This window comes from Chrysoperla carnea, chromosome 3, assembly GCF_905475395.1.
Source record: "Chrysoperla carnea chromosome 3, inChrCarn1.1, whole genome shotgun sequence".
Classification (NCBI taxonomy): Eukaryota; Metazoa; Arthropoda; class Insecta; order Neuroptera; family Chrysopidae; genus Chrysoperla; species Chrysoperla carnea.
Genome location: NC_058339.1, coordinates 57,519,055 through 57,531,241, shown reverse-complemented (window position 1 = coordinate 57,531,241; position 12,187 = coordinate 57,519,055). Strand labels below are relative to the sequence as shown.

The window sequence follows — 12,187 nt, the reverse complement described above, 5'->3', positions numbered from 1 at the left end:
TCCTTGGGCTGCTGGAAGGACTTCAAAATTTTGCCTGTCTTCCTAACTGGATCATATTTTGTATACCCAAAGAACCTCTAACCACGCGGCTAGAAAAACTTTGCAAGGCTTTTCAGTAGCCTTTTTTCAATAATAATTTCTAACATTAAAGAGGGTTGATGAAGGTTCATTTGATAGGTATCTTTTAACATTTAGCTAGGAGGCCCGAAAAAATTTTTATTTCAACTTATCACCAACTATCAAACAACCAATAGTTAGATTAGGTTAGATTTTTTACTTAAAAAACTTGCTAGCGTCTTAGCTATTTGTGGAAAAAATCCAAAATTATGACAAAAATTATTTGTTATGAAGAGATACTTTCCATTTCACCCATTTTTGAACATTTTTTTCGTAAGAAAAGAAGAATATTTTTCTACCTAAAACCTGAATCATCCTGTATAATTAGCGTGCAATTTGTATTTATTTTTTTAATGAAGCGTAATGACCGTGTATTAATATAAGAGAGTTGTCACAACAGTTATTAATATTCTAGTATTATAACAGATTAGTTAACAAAAAATAATTAACCTCTCCAACATAAAAAAAAAATTAATTATTAATTATAAGTGAGTTATACTAATATTAAAAAGAATTTGAAATATTGCAAAAAAAAAAAAAAATAAAAAGTAATTTTTTGCAACATTTTATAATAGTTTCCACGTGTGACGAATTAACATGTTGACAAAATGAACTTGTTTGCTTTTACAACGTATGGCATGGGCAAAATTTACTTTGAAACGAGTAACCCAACATTTTGACTAAGGTTTAATTTAATTTTTTTTCCTGACAATTTCCAAAAATAGTTTGTTTGCTTTAAAACGTTAGGCATGGATAAAATTTAATTTGAAACGAATGGCCCAATATTTTGACTGGAGCTTTAAATATTTTTCCCTGATTGATAAAAATAATTTGTTCACTTTTAGAAGGTATGATATATGCATAGAGTTTCTTTGAAACATTATGAGTGGAGTTGAAGATTTACCCCTAAGAATTATCGAAAATAATTTTTTTGCTTTTACTACGCATGGCAAGCGCTGAATTTACTTTGAAACAAAGCGTCCAATATTTTGACTGGAGTTTAACTTTTTCCCCTGATAATAGGTCGCTTTTATCCTAACACTAAGAACTGCAATTAGTACTTCAACTTCATACAAGTTCTTTTGTAAATTTAACATTTATTCGTATTTAGTTATTTAATTCATTTAAAAATGTCATTTTCATTTAAAGTTTCAACAGTTTTTCGTATTTTTTTAGAAAACTTCTATGAAATTTTATTAAAAATTAATAAGTGATAATAAAAATTAATAATTGACTAAGTTAATTGTTGAAATACCCTATATAGACAGAGTTGAATATCAGTGCTTGTAATATTTGTATAAATTAGATAAGTTTATAAAAAACAAAAAACAAAAAGAGCATATATGCAGCTGTCGATATATTCCTATCTCTATATTGACCAAATTTTGGTATACGTGTAAATCACCTAAAGAGTGCATTTCCGATTGCCCGTCTGTCGTTAAGGGCGCAAATTAGGAAAAAACTTTGGTGTTCCTTTTCTGAAAAGCTATAAAAGAATGGGAGTTGAAAATTTGCACAAGACCACTAGCTTCAACTAGTGGTCTTGTGAAACATTCACGAAAATAAAATATAGAAAATACGTTCCAAAATTTACCGAATTTTTGCATAGGTTTCCAAATAAATGGCAACCAAAGGCCACAATAATTGTGTTGGTTTTTTAAACTCTTCTATAATTTATAAAAAAAATATTGCAAGCACTGATGCTCAACACTTTCTATAGAGGGTATTTCGACAATTAAATTAGTCAATTGTTTGATTTCACTTGTTTTTTTTTTTGTAATATTTATGTGGATTATTAATTGCGTATTTAAAAAAAAAATAAGGTACAAACATTTGAGTTCTTATTGAAAAAATATATAAGGATACTTACTAATTTAGCACCTGTTATCTCCAATAACTTGCTATTGATTAAAGGCTCTTTTTCTATTGACATTGTAAACCTGTATAAATAAATCTAATTTTAGTATTATTAACTTTAATCCAACTTAGTATTAATAATTCGCACAAAGATATTGACCATGCCATCACTAGGCTTTGTGTAACAAATTCCATAAATACAACTTTACTTAGGTATAATGGAAACTGCATAATTGTTTTAAAAATAATAATTTCCAAATTTAAATGTATTGCTAGACCTTTTACATCTAAAGTTTCGGAAAAATCTTATCATGGTGGAAAATCGTTTTTAAATCCGTTGTATGGTTTAGCAAGAGTTAGCGAATAAACAGACAGATATAAGTGGAGGACTACAATGGAAGACGCCAGGATACCGAAGAAGATACTTAACGCCAAGATCTATGGTACCAGGAAGAGAGGAAGACCAAGGCTCAGATGGATGGATCTGGTGCTGGATGATTTGAGGACAATGCGAGTCACTGGATGGGGAACCAAGACCCAGGACCGCAACTTCTGGAGGCGCATTGTGGAGGAGGCCAAGGCCCATGTCGGGCTGTAGCGCCTATTATTGTTGTTGTTGTTGGTTACATTATTTTATACTACGTATAGATCAGACATAATAATTTAAAATTTTATTTAATTGAATTAAGATATTTCTATCGCAAAAGCACTTGTCGACAGTTTTCGCCATTTTTTCACAGACTCAGAATAATGTCGGCTGTGAGATCCCGAAGTTGCAAAATTTTTTGTTGTTTAGATCGTGAGATAACTAGCTGCAAAGTTTCTGTTTCGAGGGTCAAAGCATGTAAAACTGACTCACTGTCCTCTCACATATTTTTTACGATATTAGAAAGTTATCTCAACAGAATTGAAAAAACAAGTTGGAGAGTTAAAAGAAATGTTTTTAGAACATACGTTTTGTTTTCGAGATATTAATTTTGGCGAAAATTGACAAAATTGGGTCTTCCTTAGTCTGTGAAAAAAGTTCGTTAAATTCTGTCGAAAAGTGGGTTCCACCATTAGTTCGAGAACAGAAACTATAAATAACATGCTAGAAATACCTTAAACTATAAAAGTTTACCTTGAACTATAAATAAACTACATCAGATATTATAAATATTAATAGAAAATTCAAAATTATTTTAATAATTATTTCTCAATTTAAATTGAATGTACTATGAGACATAATATGTAATTTAAAATATTTAATTTAATTTAATTAAACCAGAAAAGTTAATATTATAAGAAGAAACCAGATGTAATAAAGTGATAAATTAAAGGGGAATTCACAATACATTATGTATTTAAAGATAAAGCTGCGTTTGATTCCTAATCACTTTGTAAATAATCAAATTAATCTTTATTTTGACAAACACGTCGCAGGTAATGGGTCTGTAAAAGAGGTATGGTTCAGATGAGAAATATAGAATATGAATATATCAAAAAAAAAAATCCTAAGGACCACCAGTGACCCTTTTTTCAAGATGTTTCTCAAGAGTGGCAAGACTTTTTTAAGAAATTTTTTCACATATTAAAAAAAGTTAGATCTGTTGACGAAAATTCATCAAACTAGAGACTGAAAGGCTAGCTCTTAAGTAGACGTGCATTTTAGCTCCTATATAATATATGGTACAGTAAAAGATGTTACAAAAATCGGCTAATAAAGGAAAATGAAAGAAACCGTTCGCATTTTGCATAATCTTCATGGAATGCGTTTCTTGTGTGTCAAATATCATTAGTAACGCATGAGTTCTTGGCTCAAATGTTTCTATTTGTTAAAAAATAACAAATTTTTAATTCAATGAAATGATCAATGATAAGTTTCACCTTAAAAAAATTAGTAAGTAGGCAACTTGTATGACGTAAATGTTTGTCCAATAATAGAAAACTATTATTATACATGTATAACGTATACGCAATTCAAGTTGACAATTTATTAATTTTGTAAGTCAACTTTAACATTGATCGTTGAATACCTAACAATTTTTTGTTTATAAACAAATATAAACATTTGCACCATTAACTCAAGCCTTACTAATGATATATGACACCTAAAAAACACATTCCATGAGGTATTAGCAAAATGCGAGCGGTTTCTTTCATTTTCCTTTATTTGTAACATCTTTAACTGTAACCCCTTTTGGTGAAGCTGTCACATTTTGATGGTACTAAAAAAATTCAGCTGTTTAAATAAAGAGCTAGTAGAAATGTGAGATAAACATGTCCGCTCATAACTGTACATTTTTTTGTGACTCGAATGCTTCGGACTTTCTGCGATTGCAAAAATTCGAAAAACATAACAAACTCGGTGCAAAGTTAATCTGGAACAGCTGTGAGGCCTCTATGAGTGCATTATTCGTTGGTTCGGAAAATGTTTCTTTTATGAGTAGGTATGATTTTTTTGGGGGAAGCCTTTGCCCTGCACTGGGCTCAATAGTTAATAGGTTTAATTATTATGATTTAAATTTGATATTAACGAATTCATGTCTGCCAAGGAGGGAGAGAGGATACAGGATTTACACCCCGGAGCCTCCCATCTCCTTGAGAGACATAAATCTTCACAAGGCAGCTACGTCTTTTGAAGAAAGTTCACTGACTTGTGGCCGTGTAGTCTGTACGTCCGTCAGTCAACGCGACGTCCGTTGGTCCGTCTTTCTTCCGAGTCAGTGTTACATAAGTCCGTCTAATGTTCTGGTCAATTATTATTATTATTATTATTATGATTTTTTTTAGAATCTACAAACTTTGAACGAATTTTCAAAAGAGTTTATTCAAAATATTTTCGAGAAAAAATTCTAAATACATACTACACTTGAAGACTGTACAGCTGGAAACTTCATAATCACTTTTTATTCATCAAATAAACTTATAAACGAGCGTTCATTTTTTATCCACTTCTGCTTAGTGTATGACTGTTACCGCTGATAGTAATCATAGTAATCACATTTGAAACAGATACAACGAGAGGGGTGTAATTTTTAAAAAACAAAGTATATCCGTAAATAAATATCAAATATCATAAAAAATGTTATTCACCCAAAGTGACATATTAAATTACCTTTATTAATTTTTTTTTAAATATTTTGTTAGAAATGACCCAATCAACTGAAGTCTAGTCAACAAAAATCATTTTGGAACGAATCCGATGTCCTTTTCGGAAAGTTATGATAAATGTATCATCTGATTCGAGATTATGTTTAGAAACTGGACACAAGTAAAGAGGTTGTGGTAAAAATTACTAAAGTTATAAACAATCTAATAAGAAGAAAATGCGGCAGTTGGTTTTTTGCAAATATCTCGACAAATATTAAAAATATCGCAAATTTAAAAAAAGATCCACAAAGCGCAGAAAATTTGCTAATAAAAGTTCTACTTCCCGGAATACTATCACCAATATTTATAATTTTAAATCAGAGGTGAAAATAGCGCAGAAGCCATTTTTTTTTTCAAATAAACAACTTTAGCAACACATTTTTATCTCAAAATTAAAATTTACAAATACTGGTGGTAGAGTTCCGAAAGGTAGAATTTTTTTTAAGTAAATTTCCTGCTATTTTTTTAAATTTCGGTTATCATGAATAGTTTCCGAGACATTTTCAAAATATCAAACCCCTTTTTTTTTTTGTTATATTTTTAATAACTTTTGTAATTTTTACCACAACCGCTCATATATGTCCGAGTACTTCCGAATCAAATAACACCATTGATCATTCGTCCCAAAATGAAGCTTGTTGGCTAGACTATTGATTAAATTATTATTTTTCACTGCTAGTATTTATTTTATTGTATTAACTTCGAAAGTAGTTTAATATGATTTCAAATGAAGGTAATTTTATTGCAATATCATTAAAAATAAATGGATCTACTTTATAACATACCGCAGGCTTTAATATATACCTTTTCGCTATTTCTAATAAAAGGTATAGTTGGCCCTCCATGAACCCGACTTTTTTTTTTTAACAAAATAAAAATCGAGAAACTGGTATAAAAATTGCCAAATTTTCATTATTTTTTTAAAATAATTTCTTTACAGTGAAGTTTATGATAGGCGGTATATACAGAAACAGCATAAGCAAGCTTTAAGGATGGTACGAGATTTAATTCTGCAGCCGCGTGCCCCAGAATGCAATAATTAATTAATAATTAAGTTGGACAAAGAAATAAGTTTGATTTTGAATTTGCTCCTTGCATAAAATTTGCGTTAGGTAATAAAAAACTAATTGCTTTTGCGATGTCTTTTGAATAATTTGGGTGATCATAAAAACAAAAATAATATAAAGTTTTTGTAATAATTAACATATTTTGTTGAATAATTATAGATAATTATTCCATTAAACTTAGAATTTTACCGTATAACATTCAATTGATAATTAATATTCATTCAAAGTATGTTTTGATAAATATAATATTCGTTTCGTATTCATTCTTTAACATTTTTTTTTTTTTTTTTTTTTTTTAGAAAAGCAGTACACCCTCTTGCCCGAAACTGTCTTATTTTAAGAACATTTAAATGATAGAAGAGTAATTTAAAGTATTTGAAAGAATTATAATTTGAAAACAGTCTCTATTATAGATTTTTGCCTAATATATGGTTTTAGATGAAATATGGTTTTAGAATTAGGTGATTTTTACCCCTGAATAAAAAAAAAGGTGTTATAAGTTTGACTGCTATGTGTGCGTGTCCGTGTGTGTATGTATCTGTCTGTGGCATCGTAGCGCCTACGGATGAACCGATTTTATTTTTTTTGGTTTCGTCTTAAAGGTAATTTAACGGAAAGTACTTGAAATAAAATTTTCAAAATACTTTAAGAAAAAAGATAATTTAATGGAGATGTTTCAAGTGCGAGTTTTGGGTTCCGTAGCCGAAAAATTTATTCAAGGGTTTTTTAATTTTGTAAATTTCACTTGTTAGAATAAATTATTTCACGATTTTTTTATAGGAAATCATAATTATTTATATGAAATTATACTATTTATTTTATTAAAAATTATTTTAAAAAAAATTTAAACTATAGAAAAAACAATTTAAATTATTTGAAAGAATTATTCGAAAAAATTGCCTTTTTTAAAATATTAAAATTTAAAATTTTGTTAAGTTATTTGGAATTATTTGAATTTTTATTTTTTTGAATCATTCAAATTTTTTCGATTATTTGGTGGAAACTATTTGAATGTTTGCGATAACTGATGAAAAATTGATATTTCCAATCACGAATACTTAAAAGTAATACTAAGTAAAAAATGAATGGGCTATATCCATATCTTCTATTCTATATCCGACCGTTCGTAATTTAAAAGCTTCCAAAATTATTAGTATTATTATGTTTAACTCACCGTTCTCAAATAACCAACACTAACCAAATTTTTAAACAACACTAATGTTTAATATTTTTTATAAGCTTAAACAAAAAAAATTTACAATCAATTCTAGTGTTGACTTCATACATGAAACCATATAAAAAAAAAGACACAGTGTTCAAGTACGTCCACCAATACACAAGGGATGTTTGAATCACATTGGAGTCTATATAGAAGTTTTTTAAAAAAAAAACCCATATATTTTCCACGTGTTACGACAAACTGTTATGCCAAACAGGTGAACATTTATTGTTTATGTGTATCTTAAATAAGAATTGTCGTTGTGGGTACTAAACAAACATTGTGTAAAGGTATACAATGTAGTACCTATATTGTCTCCCACTATTTCTGCACTTTTGATTATTTTCCCGCATATTTTTTTTTCTTATTTCCTTTAAATTTGGATTTGTTTATTTATCGTTTGACCGGGGAATTATTCCAGAAAATAATAATGCGTTCATTTTATTCGACTGAATTGTTTATACAGAGCAACAAAGTACTTAGTAATTCAGATGAATTTATTTTTTATTACTCATATTTTTGTGTAATTTTTCGAAATCTACTTACCATCCCGTAGAAGTGAGATTCTCTTTCCGGGATAAAGACCTGTGTTACTTTCCAGACGTTGCGCTATCTCTGTGTAAAAAAATTTCTCAAGTTCCGTTTTGACGTGAAAGAAAGACAATCAAACTTACATTAAGAAATATTTAGGCCCTCTACACACGATGGCAGTATTGGTTCCGCAAATCAGTTGCTAATTAAACGGTTTCCATGGTGATGTGCATTTGTTTCATATTGATTGTCAAATATTGCATGATCCCTCATTCACACTCTCGTGGAGTATCCTCGCCGAATATACTCGCCAAAGTTTGCCAAAGTGAAGCATTATGGCTGAAATCGAAGTGGCAGTAGCTGCTGAAATAGCTCTCTGTACAATTACAATTCAAGTTTATTACAATTAAAAAACTGGATTTTTCCGTATAATTAACAGTAATAATTTTTTTTTTTTCATTGAAATAAAGTTTTTTAATAAATTAACCGTTATCAATATTATCCGGTCAAATTAAATAAAAAAATATGAGTGAAGGTAGAAAAATTCGCACCCAGCTGAGTTTGGTAGAATTGTTCAAAGCACCACCATAAATGAAATCTTAAAAGTCTTCAGCGATCCGAGATGTGGGAAAAAATTTACGCGGGGTCAAAGGTCACAAAACGGATATATCATGATTTTCAGCAAAACTGTAAGTTTTATCATAAAATTACCTCAGATAAAATTGTAGATCAGATAAAAAAAGTCTCAATAATTTTTTTCCTAAGATGCACCGTTTCTGAGATATAACGACTCAAAAAGTTGGAAGAGTTGCATTCGTCATAATATGTACCCCACGTACACTGAACCTGTAATACAAGTAAAAATATTTTTCTATCGGGCAGTATAACTTACATATTTACAAGTTTTACTTACATATATCCATCCGTTTGGTGTGCAGTCATGGTAGGGACAATCAAAACGACATCAGCGCTTGCAGCGGATAATTTTGGCGTAATGGTGACTGTTATGACTAATTTCAATTTTTTCATATAAATGATATAGTAAATGCCCAGTTAAAATTATTGAAATATGGCAATGTAAATTCACATAATTACTGATTTAAATTTGCTAGAAATTATTAAATTTGCATTTTTAGTAAGCAATAGAATTATATCTCCATCCATAAAATCATATGCCGATAACAACTCTTCCAACTTTTTGATTCATTATATCTCAGAAACGGCGGCTCTTTGGAAAAAAATATTGAATTTTATGATAAAACTTACCGTTTCGCTGAAAATAGCGAAAAACCCGTTTTTGTGACCTTTGACCTCGCGTAAATTTTTCTCACATCTCGGATCGATGAGAACTTTTTAAATTTAAAGTATGATGATGTCTTGTACCATCTCTCTTTTTAGATTTCTGTACATTCGGATGTTTAAATTGACCGGATAAATAACACAACAATGCCACCGTATGTATACTACTGAACTTCACAAGAAATGACGAGAATGTCTCACCTGTACTCGCCTGGGTACATCGTGTTGTCTTTGATCCAGGTACAAAAAACCGCTTTTTTAGTGAAGTCCCGCAAGGCAAGACGAGGACAAGCAAGACTCTATCTCAAGTATCACCTCTACATTCTCATTGCACGCCCGACTTTGTGCTTGATCGTAAGGGTGTTGAGGTCTATATTAGATATTGTGTACACAGGTATAATTAATGGTATATAAAACTTCCATAAATGGAAGGAAAAATTTACTGTTTACAAACTACGAATGAAGGCTTAAGACAATCTCTGTGGATCATTAAAATATTTGTTTTCAAAATTCGAGAATAGATTGTAGTAAGCCCTCCCGAATTATACTGTAAATAATCTATAAGATTTTTTGATTCAATAATATTGTAGTTTCAGTAGGAGGCTATGTGACCTCTTCAATAATATATGTACAGTGTGCCGCATTTAAGATGAAGACACCCTCATTATTTTCGTTATTTATAGGAATATCGATTTGAAATTTTGCAGCCATACATGATGATGTGTAACACTTTTTTTAAATACTTAACCGTAACCTAAACTTTAAATTCTTAATATTTTTCCTAGCGTCAGAGTTCGTTAAAGATTTCAAAAAATGCTAAAAGTCTTTTAAACGATAAATATATACTTGAAACTTCGTGAGTGGCTTCCTTTTGATGAGTCTACCAAACTTTCAACTACGATTTTTTTCGAAAAAGCTCATATCTGTGGCTCAGTTATAATACAATCAATTAATATATTATATCATATTAATAATTTTTATATTTGAGGGAAATTGTATAGATCTCACCACCCAAGTGAAATCCACCATAAAAACCTTTTTAAAAAAACCTAAAATTCGCAATAAAAAAATTAACGATCACCAATTGAGGTAGAAGATAAGATAGGAACTATCTTATCTTATAGGTTAGGCCAAAAAATGCACATTTGCAAAATTTCATTGAAATCGGTCGAGTGGTTTTGGAGCTTAGCGTAAACAAACATCGTGACATGGGATTTTTATATATAAGGATATTATACCTATCCCTACATATTATAAATGTGAAAGTAAGGATGTTTGTTTGTTTCTTTGTTCGTTTATTTGTTTGTTTGTTACACTTTCACACAAAAACTGTACATAGCTCATACATCAGAGTAACACATGAGCCATAAATTAAAAAAATATAGATATTTAAAAAAAAAATTTTATAAATAAATTTAATCTGACATTTACTATTTCAAATTTTTACAGAAATCTTTAATTTATGGTTCAAAATGATGATCACAGTTGGAGCAGAGTTATGATCATCATTTTTGGGGTTTTGGGGTTGCTGAGCATAAATATCGTGACAGAATTGATCTGAGTATCCCGGGCAACAGCTAGTTGGTGTCCGATTCTGTCGCGATATTCATGTTCAGAAACCCCAAAAACCCCCGAGTAACGCGTTTGTATCATGTACCATGATAATTTAAAATGCAATGATAAAATGCATATTATTTATGCAAATTGCATATTTTTAATTTCTTATAAATCAATTTAGTCTTACTGTTAAAATTTTTCGAACTTTTACCGTTTTTAGTGTTTTGTTTCTGTGACCATATGCGTTTATAAAGATGTATTGTGTTTTAATACCAGATTTTTAGTAAACTAAAATAGATTGTCTGAAAACAAACTTACAATTTATTTTTTGGGTGGAAACGTATTGTTAGGGAGGGTTTAATACTCACATCTTATCACTTAATAACAAATAATAACATATAAATTACCTACGCAAGCAAGTAATAGGTGAGGTAGGTAAGTATTCTGAGTTTTAATTAATAAATTTAGAATATAATTAAAAATTGTTTATCTTCTGACATTCATTTGACCGTGCATGTCATTTGTTTGTTTACACTACAATGAATCAGGGTCGACTTTCTACTTTTTTTTGATGATGAATCGATTTTGATCTAATACGGCTCTTGAATTAGTTTAGACCTTTCCCCACCTCTTTTTCGAGAATTCGAATTTTCAGCACCAGAGTTCCCGAAATGTATAAAAAAAAAAAAAAATGAGAGTAAAAACCTCTTTCTGTGGGTTTTGGGAGTCGCTAAATTCGATTCTGACCATAAAATATACGAAAATTCATAATCGAGGCCGAAAAACTTAGTTTTAAGGTGAAATAGTACCAAATTTCTTTAATTTTATGTTTTTTTTTGTTCAAAAGAGTTTTTCGGCCGCTATTTTGAATTTTACTAGTACAAAAATGAGTCGAATTTTGATAAGTCGAACCTTTTAAGCACAAAAATAGCTATAATCACTTTTCGGTAGAAAAACTATGATATGCGTGTTTATAAATCAACAAAATTTCATAAAAATATGTATCATCTGGTTATTAAATGGATGAAGATCGACCTTATAACGTCTCCTGTACTATTCGATTAGTAGAACCGTGGTTGTCGACCATTTTGCGTTTGGCCGATCCAATTGTTTATTAATTAATTGTTAAATTGTAAAAAATCTTACATAAACAAAAGTTAATATGTTAATTAAACTTGTTTTAATTTTTCTACAAAATTAATGAAGTTTTCCATAGTTTTTTATACCATGTTTATATGTAATATATATCAAGATATACTTATATATATTATATATATAAGTTTAGTCCCAAGTTTGTAACGCTTAAAAATATTGATGCTACCAACAAAATTTTGGTATAGGTGTTCATAAAATCAACTAATTAATCCATTTCCGGTTGTTTAGTTTTTATATATAAGTCTTTGTTCTA

General features: G+C 29.6%; 1 protein-coding gene and 1 long non-coding RNA gene across 3 annotated transcripts in view; one reads left to right on the top strand and one right to left on the bottom strand.

The window, feature by feature from the left end:
* The window catches only part of LOC123296916 (protein scarlet), a 27,857-nt gene extending 20,469 nt beyond the window's left edge, over positions 1–7,388 (bottom strand). The window contains exons 1-2 of one of the 2 annotated variants that reach the window (XM_044878617.1): positions 7,348–7,388; positions 1,988–2,057 (exon numbers count right to left, since the gene is read on the bottom strand). In XM_044878617.1, the coding sequence (XP_044734552.1) occupies positions 1,988–2,050 (63 nt within the window). In that variant the 5' untranslated portion in view covers positions 2,051–2,057; positions 7,348–7,388. Of the gene's footprint in view, positions 1–1,987; positions 2,058–4,820; positions 4,841–7,347 lie in introns of those variants that run through there. The other variant, XM_044878618.1, reaches the window with a different exon arrangement.
* On the top strand, positions 2,426–12,187 carry LOC123296917. The gene is made up of 3 exons (XR_006535208.1): positions 2,426–2,596; positions 6,401–6,403; positions 12,177–12,187. It is a non-coding gene; the product is annotated as an uncharacterized LOC123296917 (long non-coding RNA).